This window comes from Aspergillus brasiliensis, assembly GCF_001889945.1.
Source record: "Aspergillus brasiliensis CBS 101740 unplaced genomic scaffold ASPBRscaffold_5, whole genome shotgun sequence".
Classification (NCBI taxonomy): Eukaryota; Fungi; Ascomycota; class Eurotiomycetes; order Eurotiales; family Aspergillaceae; genus Aspergillus; species Aspergillus brasiliensis.
In genome coordinates this window covers 427,952-449,531 of record NW_027137446.1, presented here as the reverse complement: position 1 = coordinate 449,531, position 21,580 = coordinate 427,952, and the positions used below count along the sequence as shown (strand labels likewise).

Sequence of the window (21,580 nt, the reverse complement as noted above, 5' to 3'; positions counted from 1 at the left end):
GTGCGTCATGTCGCTCAAAACCAGTCTGAGCGTAGAATCAGCCCACGCTTTATTCGGCAGTTGTTCCATGAGCGAAGTCGCCGCCACGCAGTGTCAAAGCGAAGTACCAAAATGTATCGGCGAAATTGGGACATATGGTGAGAATCTCACTGCTTCAGTCCCATAATGGCACATGAATATATTATGGCGTACGCTTGGTGTACGGATCACGCCTCTGGAGTTTGAAAATGAGGAGCATTGCAAGTCGGCCGTGTACCTACCGTTTGACAATCATGTCTTATCCTGTGGTCGTTGCATCGAATCAGGGCTGAGGTTAGAACAAAGACAGTAATTGCTCTCATGCAAAACGGGGCTGAGATACCCTTTGCTCTCTGATCTTCCCCGGAAATGATCGCTCAGACCGTTAGGCACATTCTTTTGCTGGAACTAGCCTGCTGCTGCGTTTAACCACATGCCTCCGGTTATGTTAAGAGTGGCGCCAATTGTGTGCAAGGATGGTACGTGTCAATTGCGGCAAGATGCCAGTTTCTAAAGCAATGCACCGTGCCTCAGTGCGTTGCTATGCGGTCGTCGGCAGATATCCATTGAGAATCCGATTCGGCGCACTGCTTGCCGCGGAAAGGCAGTCTAATGCAGTCCCTGTAACAAACAGGGCTATCCCCCCGCTTTGCTGAACCTTCAACGTCCTTGAAGTAGCACAAGACTCAGAAGTCAATCCACGTGCTTACTGCAGTATTCCTTGTATTCTACTTCCCTAACCTGGACTCTTCCGTATCTCTGCCGGCTGCCACTCAGTTTCATTTGTAGACCGCTTGCTCGGAGACCTCTGGAGCTCGCCCACCCCAATCACCGTCTGGGATGGCTTGGTTAGGGAATACCTAGAACGGTTAATGAAGAAACAAGAGCAAATTAGGAATGGTCGAGAGGCGGACGAATCACATCATCAAAAATGGTGTCAACCCTTAGATATTCTGGTCGTTCTCAGTATACCAGCTTTATCAGTGGAGTAGTCCAGCGTGTCAGCCAATTTGCTTGGGCCAGTGACCCCCGCGTTTGGTCGTTTGCACCAAACTATGGAACCTGCGGGCTCGGATATCAGCAGACAATGTTTCTCGGTCTTCACGGATTGCAATATCAAACAACCAGCTGTAGTCTCCCAAGGTACTTGGACCATGGCGGCGATGGATCAACAGTGTAGACTAAAGAAGGAAAAGCTTCCCCCCGCCCCATGAATGATCATGGGTAAGGAGATCGGCGAGTAGCAGCTCCCGATTAACATTCAATGGGGTACAGTATATCATGAAAATCCGGGCAGAGAAGTCCTGCATCCGTTATTAGCTGTAGTGGACCGTGAAGTTTAGTCTTCCGTACGCTCGGGGATTGCTTGAGTTGCAGCCCGGAGTTCCCAGCCGTCGGGTAACCAGCAAGGAACATGTCTACTTGAAGCGCACGGTATGCACTGGACTTTGTCAGTTCGTGCTTCACGAGGCAAAAGTTTCGGGCAATTGGCGGAAACATACGACAATGGGTACGCTGTTTAACATTACATGGCACCAACCATCCGCCGGGCCCTTGCAGAAACAGCAAAAATCCGTCAAGATCCGGCGACAGATATGAAGATCACCGTTAGACCGTCGGGAGTGTCATATCCACGCGGATTCTCACTGCCAGTAGGACTCTGAACGGTATGGCGGTGTACAACTCAAAGGCATCCTTCGGACCCAGGGCCGGGCACTGGGGCTAGGTATTTAACGCGGGATGTTAGCCAACTCACACCCAGAGAAACAGCTCATATCTTACCCCATCGCCATCTGTTCTTTCGCTGATCCCCAATTTCTGCAGCATATAACCACCCTCTTCATACTCAATAGTCACATAACTGCACCATCCTATACCCTTATCAAACCAATCGCTGCCACTATTGTCCGATCAATTGTGACTTCCATGTTTACCGAACGGAGATATTGCGTCATGTATCGCGCCAATTTCGATTTCCTATTCGAGGACAGCCCTCTGCCGATTTGGAGCAGCTGCGAGGATGTCGCACTAATCCATCTTTCCGTGCATGATCCACCCTCGCCTGGGCCTCCTACTAATCCGCCACCAAGCCCTGCATGAGTATAAGTTTTCCAAGATGGTTTCTTCTGTGCAGGCGGAGAAATCCAGTGGAAAAGGTAAGCTCATGGCGAAGCAATAATCTACCCCGTGATGCTAGGGGAGTTCTGACAGATCTGCGATAGAACGTGAAGGAATTGATATTGCAATGAACCAGTGGGCCATGAGGATATTGATATCATCATAAGATGAAGGTAGTAAAGGGGCAATGTTGTTGAGTTTGCCGACTGCCAGGCTCCCGACTCCAAGTCAAAAGGGAAACGGATATAGGAGCGTGCCGGCTTGCTTTTGGTTTCTTTCTTTCATTTTTGTCCTTTCTTTAGAGGAGTTCGCGGAGCAGAATGTACACTAGACAATGACACGGCCAGTTTATGCATGAAGGGAATATTCAGAACATGGCCTAAGATTTCATGGATTGCCAACTCATAGCTTTAGGACATACCTATCGACATGTACCTTTCATAGTACGAAGGCTGTCAATTCGCCTTCTTTCCATGCAGTTGTATAGGCTCACGACTATTCCATTAGTCTTTATTTCGAATGTCTCCTACATGCCGAGAACTTCCACGGCTTGGACTGTGAGGCGGAGCTCAAAAGTTCGGGGTGAGAAGATGAAGATTTTGATCCAAAAGCAGTCGTCAATTGACTGGTATAAAATATATTGCACGAAAACAATTTTAAAACACAACAGGAATCAGAGGTATGTCACAATAGATCACAGGAAAGCAAGAATAAGAGCGCTAAGAGTACTCAAACCCACCACAGTCCAGCCGGACTTGATGACCTGGGGGTTGGTAAGACCCGCACCAGTATCCCAAATCAGGTGGCGCACTCCGTTCATGCAGTGGTAGGTGAAAGGCATGGCCATAGTAGCCTTGAGGGCAACCTTAGCGACAACAGGGAGAGCAGCGAAAGCGGCGGCAGCGGAGGCAGAGCCCAGATCCCAGCCGAGCATGGGAGAGGCGAGGTAGGCACTTGCATAGAGGTAGAGACTTCCGGACAGCGCCAGACCGGTGATACGGTGGATACTACTGCCGATCCATGTGATCTGGGGACGGTAGATGGTAAGGTGGGGAGAGACGGGGCGGTTGAGACGCTGCTGAGCGAGGAGCTTGGTAGGGTCGGAGGAGTTGGAGGAGGTAGCAGCTTGTCTGCATGACAACGTTAGCAATCCGTGTTCCGCCTCCGCTTGGCGATGTTCGCTTCATGACGTCGAATTCGATATCGCGAACCCCTCAGGTCGATATTATCGCGACCAAAATTGCTGATCTCGCGATTCGTTTTCACTCACCTAGTCTGAATGGTTCTTCCGAGGGCAACGGCAGCCGGGGAGACCGAGTTCATCAAAGACCAACGCAGAGCGTAGGGCTGCTGGACGGCAACTGCAACATTGAAGTCAGTGTCGCGCGATTAAGCTAAAGAGAATGAAGCAGGTACATACGCCGCCGCAGCGATTGCTGAGCAACCTTCTGAGAGAGCATGATGAAATTGATGACCTCAAGAAAGAGTGAGAGGCTAAACCAGGCACACGAAGCTGACCGTCGTCGTCGTAGTCGTCCAGAAAGAAAGTGGCCTTGAACTGCCGACTCTCTCGTAACGCTTCGGAATCACGGGACGGACAACCTCGGGTTCACCTCCCAGTCACGGGACTTCTCCCGATGCCCCAAAATCGGCCAATCAGCCGCCCTGCATTACCACTCGGAAGATCCATCTTCCATCTCCTCACCGCCCGCCGGTTCCGGCTTTTTGACTTTTGTGTGTTTTCTCCCGTCGCTTTCTCTTCTCTTCTTTCTTTTCTTCTTCTCTCCCAAGGGTCTCCGCCCACGTTGTCTACCAGTCGGGATGATGTCGACGTGCTTAGCAGGGCCTCACTGGTTCGGCATTCTGTCGTGACCGCCGAGGTCAATGAGATACCTGAGAAGGAGCTGTCCCGTCGTTAATCGCCCATTTGTCTCTTGTTCATGAGATGAAAGGGTTTCATATCAGGGTTACATGATAATAAGGATTCGCGTAGAATCGAGTCCGCCTTGTAGGCCTCTTTTGTAGAGCAAACATCGAAGCCGATCTGTCGTTTGGAGCATGGGGCTTTTGTTGAGATCTTGAATATTTTCCCTCTTGAACGACAGGAGTTCGATATTCCTGGACAGTTCATCTGTCCACCACACTGCTTGCTCAGTAACTACTTTCCAACGGGTTGTTGTGAGAAGTGTTGAACTGGACGACACATTTTCAGGCTATTACTCTGGATTCAACTTGCTACTGCTTTTTCGGCTGGTTTTCGCAGCGAAGTTTTAGCAGGTCAAGCCCAAGCAGCTTCACCATCTGTTTTCAACCCAAACGCTAAAATACGACTCCGATGTGCCGCAAAAGACTGGCAAACTGAAAACCCTACAACTAGTGCGAGAGCTCTCATGATAAGCGAGGGGAGGCCAGGCAATGCTTGAGGGTCATAAGCTACTCAGCAGCCCATCTATAAGCTCATTACAGCAAGCCAAGCAGTTCATTACGCCCAATATGTACTTTCTTCAGCACTCGAACAGCGGTCCTGTATCTAGCCACTGCTGAACGGTCTGGTTGGAACTAGAAGGAAATAAGGGTGATATCCGGCTAGCTACCAACATGATAAGACCTTCATTATTATCCGGCAGATGGATATACAGAAACTCCCGGCTTCATGGTCCAGATATCGTTGTCAGTAGTTCTATCGATGTTATCGAATGTCTTCCCAAAGTGACCTGATGTTGAGACCAGTACTAGTAGCGAAGATATGCCTAGTACTTCATTAACATCAACCGTCGGGAAGTGTATAGTTACTACTGATAGGGACTCACTAGTAGACGACGTATTGCTTGACTCTACGTCAACATATAGCAAATCATCCCACTGTGATTATATGAGTGTTCACCATTTAGCTTTGCTCATGAGCCATATACTATGCTTGTCTTAATCAACTCACTTTCCAGCCATACTATGTAGCCTCAAATAGCATTAAGGAAGGCTTCTCTGTGCTGGGGCAAGTGCGGGGAGGATGCCGCAGCGATAATGACTAGTTATGATCGTGGCACACTATGAAACTCTAATACTCAATCGAAATATCTACAATCCTATACTAAGACCACATGACATTCCTTGAGCCATACAATAAGTAGAATGTGTATTTCTCGGACCTGCGCAAATTCCTAGGGTTTTCAAATACTACATGAACAAGGACGAAACGTGCCCATACAGCTATCAAATAGTAGATGTAGTCCCATAAATAGCTACAACCGTCCACCACCAGTTTGCTCCGCCTAGCGACCAGACAGGAACCTTGCTCAGCACGACAAGATGCTATTCAGTGATGTATCCCACGGACTTTCTCCGTAGATATCGGCATTCGCTTCCGATCAACTCTCCGGAGAACAGACTCTCGGCCCGAAAGCGTCCAAGAAATAGTATAAAGCACTATTCAGGCTAAATGTATGTATGAGATGGCATGAGGGGATGTCTAGAATGCTTATCTGATCTTCCCCTCTCCTCAGTGCTCAGGCCATCGACTTCGTATCCTCAAGAAACTCTTCGACTCTCCATCACTAAGACATCTGTCAACTTCATCATCTGAACCATCAGTCAAATAACCCGTGGTCGAAAGTACAGCATTCACCATGACCATCAAGACTGGACTCGACTACATCCGCTCTCGCTCCATTGTCGACTGTGACACCATGGACGAGCAAGGCACGTATTTCAACTTCCACACGTCCATGCAACTCCCTACTATCTACTGACGTAGAAGCACAGTTGCCAAAACCCTTGGTCCCTTCCACGATTGCACCTCCAACCAGGTATATACATACAATCCACTGCACTCACCCCATCCTTACCACTCAGCTAACAACAACGATAGGCAATAGCCTACAAAGAACTCATTAAGCCCGAACACAAAGAGCTTCTCCATTCGTCTCTCGCCAAAGCCAAATCCCTGGTCCAAGAATATCCCGGTATAACGGTCGAAGAACTGGCCATCGAGATAGCAGTGCGTACAATCTTCCATTCCCTTCTCCTCACCAACACCATCATCAACAAAACACTACTAAACACCACAACTATATATAATTCAAATTAGATGATATCCCTCTCCCTAAAGATCGCTCCCCACATCACCGGCCACGTCCACATCCAAACAAACCCATACTACTCATACTCGACCCAACAGACCATCGCCAACGCTCTCCGTACGTCCCCATCATCCTTCCATTTCCTCTGCATTCTACCTCCTAACCGCCAAAAACAACAAAAACAACAGGCATAGTCAAACTAACCCAGCACCTCTCTCCCACCCACCCCCAATCCCGCATCTGCATCAAAATCCCCAGCACCTGGGAAGGTCTCAAAGCATGCCAAGTACTCGAACAAGCCGGAGTCCGAACCCTAGCCACAACCCTCTTCACCATGCCCCAAGCCATCCTAGCATCAGAAGTAGGATGCACGTACATAGCACCATACGTGAATCAGCTACGCGTTCATTTCGAGCCGGGGTAGATAAATCCTTCCCAAATAAATAAACCCACACAATATGATACGATGATACTGATAAAGTTTACAGCTTCAAAGATCCTTTTCCCCTCCTTCACTTCAGCGCCCTAGTCCAAAAGTATTACACCTCCATCGGATCCAAAACCCAGGTATTACCCGCTAGTCTAACATCCACGAACGAGATCTTCGCGTTGGCGGGGGTACAGCACATTACTATCGCTCCTGGATTGTTGGAGGAGTTGGCCAAGCCGTGGGAGGGGAAAGTACCCGTGGAGTCGTTGTTCGATTCTTCCGCTGTGGTGGAGGGTGCTATCCCGGGGAAGGATGAGTCGTTTGTGAATGATGAGCCTGGGTTTCGGATGATGTTTACGAGAACAATCGATGGGGCGGAGAAGTTGACTCAGGTGAGCTTGCTTTTTTTTTTTTTTTTTTTTTTTTTTTTTTTTTATCTGGCTAGGAATATGTGGTGATTGGGTTAAGCTGATGCTGATGGATTGATCACTATCTAGGCCATAAATATTTTCTGTGATATGCAGGATAAGCTGGTTCAGGTTTTCAAGGGGTTGGAGTAAGGGGAGGTGGAAAGTACTAATTGGGGCTCAGGAATATATATATGATGGACAGTGTCAGCCACTCTCTACAATCATATCGAACCAGACATCTATCTATCCTAATAATCATTGTTCTCTTTCTACCTACTACCTACCTACCTACCCCCCACCCGCTTTTAACTAAACCAAGTCAATCGAACTAACTTTCTAGGCACTGAATAATGATCTAACCAGCCCACCAAACAACAACCGGTCCACCCGCAACGACAAAGCAATTGAGCAAGCAAGCAGCATACAGGCACGCAAACGGACTTGAGAGTCTGAGTCTGAAAACGCCTGCTCATGCAATATAAAATGCCATGCCAAAATGAATATAGGAAAGGGGGAAAGAAACACTATATACCTTTCTTTTTTTGAATCATCCTTAATTCCGAAACAGACAACGGCCGCATACAGATAGTCAAGCAGAATAAAAATAGACAGACGGACAGATAGATAGAGAGATAGGAGGACAAGAGGGATATGTGTGTGTTTGTGTGGGTGTCGGCGATAAGAGCTTCAGTGTGTGGGTGAGTGTTTTGTAAATGGTCACATGAGAACATCAGTCATCAAACCAAACCGTGGGGGAATCTAGGACTGGAACAAATGATCGGGTGGGTAAAAACAAATGAAAATGTTAAGAGAAGATGAAAAGGCCACAACATCATGCGCTCAATCGCTGGATAAAGGACTGTCGAGCACGTTGGTTAGTCTAAGAATGTTGAACCTGAAGTTAGGATCACAACATACCGGGAAGAACTGCCGGAATCCCTTCACGTCCAGCCGGCTCAATGCTCCCACAAACTCCTCCACCAAATCCGCGCCCATTCCCATTCCTGGCAGCTCGCGATCCCGCAAGTACTGGAGATACTCCATCCCCGTCTTGGCGTATATCGTGCGCTGCAGGACTCCTGCTTCGGCAAGGACCTGCTTGGCCTGCGCGTCCTTCGAGTTGAAGGACGGCGTTGCGGGCAACGCCCAGCACAGGGGCGACAGCCGGGTGATCATGAACTGGCCAAATCCTGGCAGTGCTTGTTGCTGGGGTGCCGCGCCGTTCGCACCCTCCTGCACAATGTCCGGTCCGCCCCAAGAGCTGCCCATCTTTGACAGGACGGAGAACGCCATCTTAGCCGTAGTGAAGTCCTCGATGTCCTTGGCAAAATGCTCGATAGTACCGATGACCGTTTCGAAGATTGGTTGGTTTCCTAGTGTTGTCAGTTTGAAGTCTACTAACAGAAACGATTATACGTACGCTCGCTAATGATAACGGCCCCAAGCTCATTGTTCAGAACCGCCAGCAGGAAGTTGAGGTATTCCCGCTTCAGCTCTGCTAACTGGACCTCGTCATCCGTGCCGGTTGGGGCGTCTGCAATGCCAGAGAACACCCGCTGCAGGAATGGAGTCAAGAGAGCATCTAAGATAGAGTAGATCTCCGACTTGAACCCGAAGATAACTTGATCCAACAGTCGCAGGAACAGCGCCATCTCATCCCGGGAAGACGTCTGCGTGAGCAGACCGTCAATCCACCGCGGCAGCTGTGGCAGGATGCGTGATCCCAGCACACCAATAAGGCGCGAAAATGCAAACCGCGCAGCTGTTCTGACATTGAACGATGTCTTCAGTGACTCCAGCGCAACGAGAGTAGCCTCGGAAACCTGCATGAAGGCTTCCGAGACTTCAGGAGCAGGCAGCGAAGCGGCGGAGCTGGTTCCCGGCATCCAGTCGGAGAAGCCTCTGGCAAGCGTACCCAGCGCCATGATATCGTGGTGTATTTGCAGTAAAGCCCGCTCATCATTGGCCTTAGCCGGGGCCAAGTTCTTTTCCATATCCATGAAGACCGGGTTCAGAACGGATTGTGCGTAGAGGACCTGCTTGTCAGCGGGAACAGTCGGGGTCGAGCAGATAATGCCCACAGCCTCAAACAGGTACAGTTGGCTGTTAAAGACAGCGTCGGCCGACCCCTCGTGGTCCTCCGAGGACATCTCATCTCCGTCTGAGCCCTCAGTCGGCAACTCAGCGGTGATCACGAGCAAGTCGCCCAATGCCTCGACGACAGTCTGCGCTACATTTCCAACGTGGGTTCTGAGTTGCTTCACCAAGCGCTGGAAAAGGTACCACGACCGTGTCTTCACCTTCTTGATCGGGTGATGAACCAGTTGGAGGAAGCTCTCCAGCACGGTCGGAATCAGATGGGTGTGATACTGAAAGAACGAGCTGTAGCGAACACAGATCTCCATGTACTGCAACTGGGTGGCTGGGTGGGTGAAGGATCGGATGTCCGACTCGACCATCTTCAACATCATCTCGACCAATCTCTCCGCGGACGGGTTGTTAGGAATTCCCTTGTTATACAGACTGCCTGCCCTGACGGCAACCTCGCCGAACAGGAACATCTCGTGCAGGGCCAGGTCCAAGTCCCGCCAGTCGAGCTGGGCTCCTGACTGACGCAGCCTCTCGAACGTGTTTCCCACAACTTCCGAGACAGCCTCCATGCAGAGCGATTCGTTGACGCTTGCGACAATCTGCTGCAGCACGCCCAGGCGCTTCCGAAGGTCCTGAAACTCTGCCTCGTCTGTCTGATCGTCTTCGTCACCCCAGGACGAGGTCTCATCGTAGCGCATCTTGGCAATGATGGCTTTCAGAATGGGGAGCAGGATGGATGAATGCTGGTCTGCCAGGGCGGGGTTGATCTTGGCGACCTTCCTCAGATAGGACAGGAGATCGCTCACGCAGGTGATCACGGTCGAACAGACCTCGTCGTATTCATCGGAAAAGTATCTCAGGATATGGGGCAAAAAGACTTGCAGCAGACCGGTGGCCTTGGCCTTGCAGTCGGGCGTGACGGTGTCCTGTTCCAGAGCCCGTACAATATCAATGACGGTAATATTGACTAACTTGGCTACCGTTTCCGCCAAGTCAGTATCGTACTTGAAGGTAAACCTATTCTCATGAAGAGGGGGGCTATTCGAGAGCTGAGTAACAATAGTGTCGAGATTCAAGAAGATAATCATATCCATCTTATCCTCTGGCTTCATCTTCTTGCCGATGATTTCCGTAAAGACGTCAACCGCCGCATCGCGCACCTTCTCTTCTCCATCTCTAAGCTCCGCCTTCTGCGCCCGGCCGAGCTGCTGGAACAGAAGGTCCAACATGGTCTGGTTGACCACAAGACCAATGTCGATCCAGCTGACCCAGCTGCCGACCGCCCTCAAGGACATCTCCACGATGGTATCATTTCCGTCCCGCCATTCAGACAAGATCTGCTGCCACGAGCTGGCAATCTTTTGCATGTCGCGTGAGCGAATCAGATCCTTGAGCAGGTTGGCCTTGTCCTGCTCCGTGCGGGACCGGGACACAAGCACGTCACCGATTTCCTCATGGATCGCATTGATGACGCGCAAGTAGAAGACGATTCCGAGCGGGTTATCGTGGCTCGTGCTGGCCGAACTCTTGTATGTGAGGCTGAGGAGGTCGTCGAAGAAAGTCTCCCAGCCATTGCCGTAGAGGGCCGAGAAGAGGAAGGTGACGGTCTGGGCGATCTTGTTTTGGATACTGGTCGAATCGGGAGTAACGTTGTCCTGACCGTACACCTGCCGGAGATACGCCATCAGGCCGTCCCGGACATAGCCCAAAGCCTGGGGGTCAATGAGACCCGCCTGGGCCGCACTGTTGACCACTTCCAACGCCACATGCCGTATGATTTCGGAGTATTGCGGAGTCTTAGTGAAAAGGGCTAGGCAGACCTGCCATCCGGAGGGGTCGGTGCGGAGTTGGTTCAGGTAGTCGAAGGCCTGAGCCTTAAGAGTTTGGTCGGAGGTTGGGTTCCCGGCGATTTCAATGGCATTTGCTACCTACACGGAGGAGTGTCAACTAGAGGTCGACGTAGGGGGAAACATGAAATGAGGGGAATATAAGAGGGGAGGAGGGGATATAAGTAAAGGGGGGTAAGCATGGAGGGGAAGAGAGATCGGTGGTGGGGTGTGGGCTGAACAGAAAAAGAAAAAAAGCGAGAAAAGGTAAAAGAAGACAAAGACCAGAATAGAGTCAATGTATAGACTCGGAACTGTAGCTTACCTGCTCTTCCATCTTCGACCAGCCGGGCTGCCTTCAGAGTCGCAGGACTCGGAAAGCAATGAGAGGGTGAGGGGGAGGGATCAAGGAACGATGGAGGTGGTTGTTCGGTCAAAATGCAGACGGCGGCGGAGAGTCATAGCAGAACAGAACTAGTCGCAGAGGCCAGCCTATTGAGCCATCACTAGTGCCTTGGAGCAGGTGGATTCTTCGGAGTCAGACCCAGTTCCCTGGGGAAGCGAGAAACCGCAAATTCTGCTTCACTGAACGAGTTGTACAAGGTGATAGACAGCTCGTCAGCAAAGGCTCGTGGACTGTTATTTTTTCAAGAAAACAGTGAATGCTCTCGTGCCGATGACGTGCCGCCGGAAGGGAACAAAAAGAAAACGACGAAAGAAATCTTTCGTGCCTGAGTTTGTGTGGCCGCTCTTCCGCCCCAAAACGGCAACGGGCGGCGTGCCGTTGCTGCCTGACTGTTCAGGCAGTGTTTCTCAGATATAGTTACCCTTTCTACCCAACTACATGCCTTGTTTACTGATCGCTCGATACCATCGCATTGCAAATCATAACTCTACCATTATTAGTTTAAGCTGTCCATATTCCAGTCAACTCTATCCTCGCACTCAGTGCTTCCCTTCCTGGCGCAGCACCTCCACCTCCATTTTTTCGAAGCCCTCTACAGCCTGACCGTAGCGCTCAAACACTCCAGGCTGGTAACCATCCGCAATCTTCTCGATGAATTCCTCCTCATGCCACCGTTTTCCGATCAAGTCTTCGAAAGTCTGTCCCTCAGCCCGTTCCATGGCCCATACCGCCTTATACGCCGCACCCAGCGCACAAGCGTTATCACCAATCTCCAACTTGTACACTCCCTCACTACCACCCAAGATCTCTCCAGCTACTTTAGCAATGGCCTTGTTCTTGGATCCACCGCCAACCAGGTACACCCGACGTGGTTGCGCAGGAATACCCTCGCCAGGGCTCTGAGTAAGGCCGCGGGAGCGCAGACGCAACGACAGCATCTGGCTCTCGACAATGGCCCGAGCCTCGTCAAGAGGCTTGTCCCAGCCGCCGTTCGAGGGCTGCAGACTGCCATCCTTGGGGTTGTAGTCGAAGCGCCATTGGCCCGCACGCAGGTTTGGCACGATCTCGGGACGAGGGAAGAACAGACCCAACTTCATTGGGTCGGAGTCAGCCTTCTGGCCCATAGGCGGAGTCTCCAGGGTAATTTTGTCGAAGTTGGCCCATGAGGTAGACGGCTTCTCACCGAGTTTCTCATTGACTGCATCACGGACCAGCTCGCGAGCCAGCCCGCCGTTCTTGTAGCAAAGCATGAACATGTAGAGACCCGGAGTGGTGGGGTGGTTGAAGAAATGGGTCGCCGGGTCAGGCTTGTAGCTGGGCGTGGACATGAGGAAGGTGGTCGAAGTGCCCAAAGATACCATAGCATCGGAGGCTCGTAGGGGCAGAGCAAGAATGGTGGCAGGGTTGTCACCGGTGGCGGGGATGATGGTACAGTCGGGGCTGAAGCCATAGCGTTCAACGTAGTACCGATCAATTGGGCCGAGATGGATGCCTCCATCTTCCGGGACATCGCCCAGCTTGCGTTTCAGGTCATCGACGCCAGATGAGCCGGCGCAGAGCTGCAGAAGCTTCTCATCGTAGGCACCCTTCTTGATGTTCCAGAGGTTCATACCGCAGACATCGGAGATGTCCATCGGTGCAATGTGACCCAAGAACAGAGACGCAAGGAATGAGGACACCAGCGAGATCCGCGACGTCTTCTTGTAAACATCAGGGTACTTTCTCTGGAAACGCATGATCTGCGGGCCTGTAAATCTCTACATAGAATTAGCAATTGCCAAGCCCCTCTACACTCATGTAGATGGATCATTGTGGGATGAGGGCTTACATGGTGTGCCTTGCTTCCCGTGGCAAGGGCCAACTCACTCTGGCCACCCAGGGCAGCATCAAACTCATCACACTCTTTCTGAGTGCTCGAGTCCTGCCAGTTAGGACTGAACGGGTGCGAGAAAGCCCCGTCCAGCTGCTCCTCAAGCGTCTTGCTTGCATCCAGCCCCTTCAACAGCTTCTCCGCATTTTCTCCCCAGTACACACTTCCATGTTGCTGTCCCGCACCACTGATGCCCTTAATCTGGCTGAAATCCAGACCCTGTTTACGCAATCCTTCTAGGACGCCATCCAGGGCCTGCAGCCACAGGGCAACGGGGGCAAAGACCTCATGTTCGGCTTCGTTGGTGAGGACACCCTTCTTGATGGGAAAGCCACGGGAGTCGGCATCGAAGTCAAATTTGGAGACATAAACGACCTTGAGATCGGAATTGACGACGAGACCCTTGAGTTGTTGGGTTGAGAGGTCGAATCCGATGTATAGAGGGCCTTGCATGGTAAGTGCGGCCCCGGGGGTGATGACGTATGGGTGGAAGTGGGATGGCAATTAACGGAAGAGATGGAAGAAGAAGAGAAAAGATGGAATGGAGAGATTTCAATTGAAATGGACGAGTCTAAAAATAATAAAGCTCTAGAAAGCAAGTATGGTTTTATGTGAAGCTAATGAGCAGAGAGAGAGAGAGGTGAAAAAGAGAACAATTGCAGAAGCAATGAAGTCAACACGCCGATGGATGATTTATCCCTTGAGCTCCCGCCAGCCTGGCAGCTGGTCGGCAAAATCCGACCAACAGGAAGGCAATTGGCATGTCGGCGTGCCAGAGAGCAGATCCCATGACTGATCGTGCCCGACCTCGTCTTTTTACCGACGTGGGCGTTGCTTACTTACTTAGTAGCGATTCTCATTCTTGTTGTGCTGCTTTTGGTACGCGTGGGGTTGATTTCACGATAAGAAGATATTGAATTAACCTGCAACCCCCACCGCCGCCGGGAATTTACCCGGTTAATTGCTAGTGAGAGGAGTCCCCTTGGGACAGAATCGTGCTGAATGACCACCATCGTGGGTCTAGATCCTGTGAATCAGCCCAAAAGTCCCATCTGCAGACTTTTTCTGGGATCCTTTACAGGGAAAAAGTTAGACTAGTGCTGGACTACGACCAAGTCGCTAAGGCCTGCGGCTAAAGTGAAGATCCCGCGGATCGCCTCATGGAATCGAGTTCAGTGCGTTCTGGTACATTCATCCAGACCCAATAGATACACAGTCATGATAGAAAATATAACTCTTTCTATTTTGACACCCATAGACTCACTACATCTTTCCCTCTCTACTTCCACCTGGGATTGCCTATCAATCCTCTAGTCTATCCAACTGGCTCATACTCCACGGCAGCAGACGGGATGTTGGATGTCCCCCCACTATCCATCCTAGGGTATCATAGAATCGGGGGTTCAGAACGCTATTGAACGACAGACGCATGGACCTAATTATAATGGCCTATGCTAATCATAGGGTCAGAATCCTGACCCTCAGCGGGTTTTGCGGGGTTCATGATCATGATCATGTTTATGATCATGCTCATCCTCCTCACCATCCTCTGGCTCAGGACGCGCACGGGAAGTGACATCCGCAGGGATGAACTCCTCTGTGAAAGTCAACTCCTCGTGCTCCAAGGGGATAAACCGAACCTTGAGACGCTTGACTCCACGCACGCCTTCCCCGACCGCAGTGCGGATGGACTCCTCGACCTGCCGGGTCCGACTAACAGACCACGCGCCAGGCACAGCGAGCTCAACATCCATCAGATAGTTTTGTCCGGACTTCATGCCCTGCACATCACGGACCTTGATGGCATCGCCGCCCTCTAACTTCGCCAGCATCTTAGCCGCGGCTTTCTGGACTGACTCCTTGATATCGTCGTCCACATTCGTATCGGCGAGCTCCAGCAGCGACGTCTTTGTGTTTCCCCATCCGGCCTTGATGACCATCAGCGAAATCAACAGTCCACCCACAGGGTCCAGCCAGGATGCGTCTTGAAAGAGATAGGTTCCGCCGATCGTAAAGAGGGCGACAATACTGGTGAGGGAGTCGATGCGGTGGTGGATGGCGTTGGAGGCTAGTACCGACGACTTGCGTTCCGTAGCAACTTTCATCGCTGTCGGGGAAAGGAGCAGTCAGCGATCGCAGTTAGTGTTAGGGCAGTCATTCCTCAAGGTACTCACTAGCATGATATAACCACTCCTTCACCACGATGGACCCCGCAGCAAGCCATGCGGCATGAATGCTCGGACCCATTGCCTCGACGCCATGGCTATGCGAGTGACCGTGTCCCAGAGCACCTACATGCGCGATCGCTTCTGCAGCCTGGGGATAGAACTGATCCAGCAAAACCTGGCCGGAATTGAGGCCCATGAATACACCTCCGCAGAGCAACAACCCGCTCACCCCTAGGGCTCCGATGCTCTCGATCTTGCCATAGCCGTTAGGGAATCGCTCGCTCGGCGGCTTGAGCGACCAAGCGACCGTGCCTAATGTCAGGAAATCGGAAACTAAATCGGTAAGGGCGTGGTAGGCATCGGCGATGAGGGCTTGGGAATGGAACACGTAGCCGCCGATGAATTTCCCAATAGCCATGGCGAGGTTAGCGAGCAGGCCAAGTCGCGTAATTCGCACACCAGCATCATGTTTATCGGTAGATGTAAGGTAGACGTTCCCGTGATGGTGATGGTGATGGTGGTGGTGGCCACCATGGCCACCGTGGTCTCTGGATTGGGTGGTCATTGGAGGTAGGGAGACGGAGGTAGCGGAGGTGGCTGCGGCGATGGAAGGGACTAGAGACGGACGAGTGACGGGACAGAGCAAAGCATTGGAGGAGGAGACAACGGGAGAATGAGAGGAAACACTAGGGTTCTTATGGCGCAGACGTGAGAGTGAGGACGAGGACGAGACTCGCAGCTGAAAAGCCCTGGGGAGAAGAGCAATGCCGGATCGTCTCCCAAAGGCACAGGCCGGCCGTGATAGCGGAGGATGGGCCCTGCACCGCAAGGGCTGCGTCAGCATCCTCGTAGTGGCTTGTCTAATCAACCAGGTTCTGCTGCAATTAGATTATTTTGGGTTGCAAACACACGGAGAGGAGCCCGGACTGAAACAGCAGCTCCATGGTGGTGCAGTGGATTGTTTGAAGAGAAGAGGAGCAGCCGGAAAGCCTGATTGTCATTGCGAGGCCCTCCGTCATGGCTTGTCGGTTGAATCTCCGGCTGAGGCGATGCCGACATGCGCTGACGATTTCGGCCCCGGAGTCTGATCCACTGATCGCTTTCTCGATAACAATCTTCCCCCAATTCCGGCGGCTATGATTAGCAGACCCTGCAATCCTCGCTGACAGACGAACTGGACACACGAGACCAATAACCTCCTAGGTAATGCAATCTCGTCCGAACTGGACCTTTTCTGTCTGATCAAGAACGCCGTCTCCCTCCGTGACCTTTTCGCGCTCTCTGCCGATCCCTTCCCTCTTCCCCCCAAAGAAGCAACGCAATTCTTGCTTGGCAACTCCTCCAGCTGCGTCACCAGATGCTTGTCATTATCCAGAGCCCCTCTCCGAACTGGAGATGAAATCCACCTCTGAAGCATCCATAGATTGACGGTTGGTGGAATTCTAGCGCCGAACGAAGGAGGCGTCGTCGTCTTGGCGGGGATTAATTTTTACCAGAAGCTCCGCGACGGACGCTGACTTGCCGAATAACTTAGATTGCTTGCTTGTTGAGCTTAGTAGTCCGTAGTCTTCCACTAGAAGAGGTTCAGCGTATCAAAAGACGGGTTCGCAAAGTAGACCGATTTTAGTCCACTGCCAACCTAATGATGGCTAATAGCTAGGATACAGCAGTTGTTGTTAGGTTCGCTTGAGCCAGATCTCGGACACGAGCTGTATCTTGAATTTTGATTGATTCGCAAGTAGGAAGGCTGTCATTGCACTGCCTGTAAGCCATCTCTTTGGCAATATCCTCTGACTGGATACGATCTCGTGACTCAACAGTCATCAGAGAATCACTCACCATTTAGCTTTGCTCAGCCTTACTGGCTGATGCCAAGTAGCTTTTGTAAAAGACAAGGCTGCGGAGGAGCAGATAATATATAAAATGATCAGAAATGCAAACCAAGTCCATCAAATCGACCACAATATATGAACACTGCTAATCTTGTCAGCACGATGGCCCGTCACCAGCGACATTTCTCCGCGTTCTTGCGCTGTCCGATTCAAAGCCCCATCATCCCTCAATCAGACTTATTCAAGTTCTTGTCCCTCGAGTTGCATGACGCGAGTTCTACTCAAGGAGATAAAATCGACATCCCAACAATCGGCGAATGTGCCGTCCATTTGGAACTCCTTGAAGTATTCCGTAACCTGCGTACCCAGATCATCCAGTCTAAGGAACTAGACCGCGTATTACGTCTTGATTTAAACCGTTTATGGATATCGAATCATCGTAGAGAAACACAAAGGACGGAGAAATGGCGTCGGTTTGTGTCGCTTGCTGTCGAGAGATTCCAGGTTTGGATTCGTGCTGCGGAGAAGCAGCTTGAGCGCGATGGGAACAATGACACGCTTATACTTCCCCCTGTTGGTGAGTTTCACTGTCTACCTTGTAGAGCTTCTTTATTGACTGAAAATGCCAGATATACTCATGGTCTGGCACGCATTCTTGCTCAACCCATCCGACTACAAGGAGTTCTGTGCATGCTATCAGCTTCAGCGAATCCAGGGAGCGCCTTTTCCCTGGCCTGTTATAGTAAGTTTGCACTTGAGAGAAATCTGTACTACCAAGATGCTAAGCACTACTGCATTGCAGCACAACTGTATCGACCCAACCAACTGGACATATACCCTCCCCGGCCCAAATAAGCAATGGCTCCAATTCGAGGCAAACATAGCAACAGATCCTTTCATCAGTCTCACAAATTCTAGCAACAGTATCCAGTCCACACCAGACCAACCAAACCAAGAAAGCTTCCCATCGAGCTCGCCGGAAAACGAAGCCCTCCTGCACAACGTCCTCCGCCAAGTAAACTTCATCGACCAGATGCACGACTGTCTGTGGATTCTCCATCCTGATGCCGAAGAGATACTCGAAAGCGCTCGAAAACGGTATAATAACTTCGTTGAGTTATTCCGTCTCCATCCGGGCGTTATGCTTGTTCCGACGTTGGATATAGATCTAGTCTGGCATACGCATTTGTGTAGTGCGGCGAGGTACAGAGTGTTCATAATGGAAAGGGTAGGGCGGTTCATTAACCACGACGATAAGTTGGGGAAGGGTACGTTGGATGATGGATTTGAGAGGACGAAGGAGCTGTATGAGGAGCTTGAGAGTCGTGGGGGAGCTGTGATGTGAAAGATTATTCTGGTCGCCGTGTTATGGTTTCAGGTTACTGGGATAGATTGCAGAACGAAAAAGAATATGATAAGACGCTAGTCTACGTCTATTGTATCACTTCGAGTTTGTTCTTATTGAAGTGGTCTTCGGAACGAGAAACAAGTAAACGTTTAATGTGTGCGATGGCATGCATACTTGGCTTGAGTAAATCAACTAATCTGCGATAATCTCGGAGACTTTAGTGGTGTCTCGATACAGTCAATAGTGTTACTATGGAAGATAAAGACTTTCTTGGTAAAGAAGAGAAGATATTTTTACAGAATTGTCCAACCATGTTCGCAAACTAGCCTTACAAGCCTCCTTCGGCTCTTGACTTTCAAGGTACCTGTCAGGTACTCCTATCCCCTAAATCCCCGTAGATTATCCCGAAGGATTCAATTTCTACAAACCCAATTCGAAAGTAAAGGCCTTTGATATAGCAATTTTCTGGGGGTTTAAGGCTTCGGCTGCTATGGATCTCCTCCGATCCTAGCAACATCGTGGAAGATAATTGCCGGTCCCAGTTGGTTTTCAGCTACTCATATTAAGCTGATGAAGAAGTAGCAAGTATAGGTGGATTTACTTACTGTAAGCACCGGATTACCGTCATCTGAATGCACGCGAAAAATAATCTCCGCAAGAACTTCATCTGGTCCGTGTATCGGGAAGTACTTACTGAATCCCTCGGCCTCGCCAGCGATACTTGTCCCTGACGAGTCATGTATAGCGATACCATAGATCAAATCCACATCACAGTAGAATGTGACTCCCGATAGATTCTCTGTTATCCACAGAGTCTCGACGGTGAAGCCCCCACTATGTGATAACGTCAATTCTTCCATCTCAGGGTCTCTTGAGATGTAATGGTTCTCATCGACATGGCCTTTCCAAAATGCATGGCCATTCTGCATTAGTAGCGTTTCTCCAAAGGAAGGGATAGTGTCGGAGTGCCACCGGATATGTCTGAATTTGATTCCCTGCATGTTGTTAACACTTTTGAATCACGACGGAGTTGTGTCTCAGTAAGAGAATCATACGTCCCGCACAATCCTAACCTCCCTTCTCCCCTCCTTATACTGAGTCCTTCCCAGCATTGATCTCTTTCCGAATCCTCGAAGCTCCATACTGAACGACCGAGCTTCAAATTTCTAATTCCGAGAGCGTCCACCAGGAAAAAGATAACATCAACCTGATCGTGAAGAACGTCGAATCGAGAGACTAGTTTGGAATGGACACCGACGCGCTGATGAGTGCTTCTTGTCAGAAAATCAAGTCCGCAAACATAAATGTGGCCCTCAATTCTAACTCCATAAACCGTGATTGCTTGGAGATCAATCGGCAAATCTGCGAACGAGTTCCAGAGTCCGTAAGCATGGTTGACCGGTTTCATCGGAGCGCTTGCGTTCATTGTCGGCGACCTCGAATCTATAGCAATGTTGAACATGTACTTGCTTAATCGGGTTATCCTGGACACTACCTCCCATCTCAAATCAAGCCCTGCACTTTGAGATTCTAGAAAATTCAAAGATAGAACAAGCAGCAATCTGCGCTTGGATATGCCTTCGTCGTCGGGGAGGAGAACGCATCTATGAAACTGCCGTGATTTTCGGCACATGAACGATTCGCCATAATCTAACGCAATCTTGCTGGTGCAGAAAAGCCGGACCAAATCCGTCGGGGAAAGGTAACTTAGAATCATGGTCAAAATTTCAAATGGAAGTTCTAACAGTCGTGAATCACAGCGAGCAGACTCTGCCTTCATGTATGGCCCAGTGCAAAGTGTCGCAAGGTAAGAGGGTATTATAGCAGCATGTGGATCGAGGCAACCTAAGAAGTGATATAAGCATGGCTTGGAGGACCCGCAGTAGTCTATATCTTACTGTGCAGGTTGATTTGTGCGTGGCAGCCAAGTTTTATTTGTCCCTCTCGTCGTAGAGCTTGGCACAATTGAAATAACTGTTCAACTTCTATCTGCGATGTAGTTTGCTCAAGTAGTACATGATAGCAAGAGGAATGTATGAAGAAGCAATCTGTTGCTGTGGGGGAAATCCAAGGAAACACTTGAGTTGCTTCTGGATCTTCTCCGGCCCCATCGAATGATATGTCCTGGAGAATCTTGTATTCGTCGTAGTGCACATGACCGAGGTAAATTTGGCCGTGCTCATGGCACACTAGGTGGGATTGGTTAGCACTCGGACGCACGAGAACAGTAGAACTTACCTATTGTAAACTCCTTTGACCAGTCTGCCTCACCCAGCCAGCCAGAGCAGAGCATGCAGCATGGGGAAGCCCCAATAGTCGACATGAGGTATATGAGAAATGAGAGTGAGCTATACGGCAAAGCAGAGAGTGGCGCTGAGACATGTAGAAGGGGGTTCCAAGCTATATATCAAGTTTGGCGAAATAGTAGCAGTCCTAGTGAGGGAGAGGCAGTGATGAAAGTAAACCTGGCATGTGACCAACGCAGTGAATATACCTACTAACATATAATATATTGAAATCTTGCAGTTCAGTGGTTTGTATGATATACCCGAGATCAATGCTCATTGGATGCTTAGAAGCAACACTGCATCTTGTAGAATCAATTTACTTAATCCTATTTTCCTAGATACTAGTACTGGTACCTCTCCATCTCAAACGAGCCCTGCACTGAGAGTCCTCATATATCTCAGAGAACAAGCTGCAATTTGCGCTTAAATCAAATACGTTTGAACAGTCTGTCTTATCCAGCCAGCCAGAGCGGAGCATGCAGCATGGGTACTAGTAGACCTGGAATAATGCCATCGGGTATATGTGAAGGGAGGTTGAATTTTACGACAACTAAGCCGAGAGTGCCACGGTAATCACTATCACTACTGTAGATATATAATAACCGCGCGGAGTTTGCAATTGAGTGGTAGACGGATGGATGCCTCCGGTTCTCTCCTGGCCAATGGGGATGCTGGGCACCAAAAAAAGCACCAATCGGA

General features: G+C 50.2%; 8 protein-coding genes across 8 annotated transcripts; 2 read left to right on the top strand and 6 right to left on the bottom strand.

Annotated features, from left to right (window-relative positions):
• Positions 1–466: 466 nt before the first annotated feature.
• On the bottom strand, positions 467–1,845 carry ASPBRDRAFT_54270 (uncharacterized protein; the record flags this gene model as incomplete). Its single annotated transcript, XM_067627204.1, has 6 exons — positions 467–528; positions 607–670; positions 760–824; positions 991–1,087; positions 1,633–1,713; positions 1,801–1,845. 6 exons carry the CDS (start codon positions 1,843–1,845, stop codon positions 467–469), a joined length of 414 nt encoding a protein of 137 aa, XP_067479674.1.
• Positions 1,846–2,830: 985 nt separating this feature from the next.
• On the bottom strand, positions 2,831–3,596 carry ASPBRDRAFT_124105 (succinate dehydrogenase cytochrome b560 subunit; the record flags this gene model as incomplete). Its single annotated transcript, XM_067617663.1, has 3 exons — positions 2,831–3,266; positions 3,407–3,497; positions 3,557–3,596. The coding sequence occupies 3 exons, from the start codon at positions 3,594–3,596 to the stop codon at positions 2,831–2,833; spliced, it is 567 nt and encodes a 188-aa protein (XP_067479673.1).
• Positions 3,597–5,759: 2,163 nt separating this feature from the next.
• Positions 5,760–7,202, top strand: ASPBRDRAFT_54268 (transaldolase family protein; the record flags this gene model as incomplete). The annotated part of the gene is made up of 7 exons (XM_067627203.1): positions 5,760–5,832; positions 5,896–5,939; positions 6,002–6,130; positions 6,221–6,329; positions 6,401–6,632; positions 6,701–7,034; positions 7,140–7,202. 7 exons carry the CDS (start codon positions 5,760–5,762, stop codon positions 7,200–7,202), a joined length of 984 nt encoding a protein of 327 aa, XP_067479672.1.
• A 682-nt stretch (positions 7,203–7,884) lies between these two features.
• ASPBRDRAFT_195133 (Ran GTPase-binding protein LOS1) lies at positions 7,885–11,306 on the bottom strand (the record flags this gene model as incomplete). The annotated part of the gene is made up of 4 exons (XM_067620832.1): positions 7,885–7,911; positions 7,971–8,425; positions 8,473–11,071; positions 11,295–11,306. The coding sequence occupies 4 exons, from the start codon at positions 11,304–11,306 to the stop codon at positions 7,885–7,887; spliced, it is 3,093 nt and encodes a 1,030-aa protein (XP_067479671.1).
• Positions 11,307–11,914: 608 nt separating this feature from the next.
• ASPBRDRAFT_206371 (xylulokinase) lies at positions 11,915–14,120 on the bottom strand (the record flags this gene model as incomplete). The annotated part of the gene is made up of 2 exons (XM_067621771.1): positions 13,204–14,120; positions 11,915–13,132 (listed from the first exon to the last, which is right to left on the bottom strand). Exons 1-2 carry the CDS (start codon positions 13,696–13,698, stop codon positions 11,915–11,917), a joined length of 1,713 nt encoding a protein of 570 aa, XP_067479670.1. The 5' UTR covers positions 13,699–14,120.
• Positions 14,121–14,369: 249 nt separating this feature from the next.
• Positions 14,370–16,342, bottom strand: ASPBRDRAFT_538969 (cation diffusion facilitator family transporter). The gene is made up of 3 exons (XM_067627138.1): positions 15,420–16,342; positions 14,789–15,352; positions 14,370–14,699 (listed from the first exon to the last, which is right to left on the bottom strand). The coding sequence occupies exons 1-3, from the start codon at positions 16,255–16,257 to the stop codon at positions 14,695–14,697; spliced, it is 1,407 nt and encodes a 468-aa protein (XP_067479669.1). The 5' UTR covers positions 16,258–16,342; the 3' UTR covers positions 14,370–14,694.
• A 1,065-nt stretch (positions 16,343–17,407) lies between these two features.
• Positions 17,408–18,643, top strand: ASPBRDRAFT_175492 (uncharacterized protein; the record flags this gene model as incomplete). Its single annotated transcript, XM_067619807.1, has 3 exons — positions 17,408–17,822; positions 17,875–17,987; positions 18,048–18,643. The coding sequence occupies 3 exons, from the start codon at positions 17,408–17,410 to the stop codon at positions 18,588–18,590; spliced, it is 1,071 nt and encodes a 356-aa protein (XP_067479668.1). The 3' UTR covers positions 18,591–18,643.
• A 478-nt stretch (positions 18,644–19,121) lies between these two features.
• On the bottom strand, positions 19,122–20,916 carry ASPBRDRAFT_64824 (F-box protein; the record flags this gene model as incomplete). The annotated part of the gene is made up of 5 exons (XM_067628498.1): positions 19,122–19,146; positions 19,199–19,588; positions 19,738–20,438; positions 20,492–20,782; positions 20,832–20,916. Coding segments are annotated over 5 exons (1,491 nt in total), but the record flags the coding sequence as incomplete, so codon positions are not given.
• Positions 20,917–21,580: the final 664 nt, after the last annotated feature.

Bases quoted from the DNA above. Each gene is read 5' to 3' on its own strand.
- ASPBRDRAFT_538969 (XM_067627138.1), bottom strand. From the start codon at position 16,257: ATGCTGACGCAGCCCTTGCGGTGCAGGGCCCATCCTCCGCTATCACGG. The intron at 15,353-15,419 runs GTGAGTACCTTG...TTTCCCCGACAG, and splicing joins GGAGTGGTTATATCATGCTA to CGATGAAAGTTGCTACGGAA.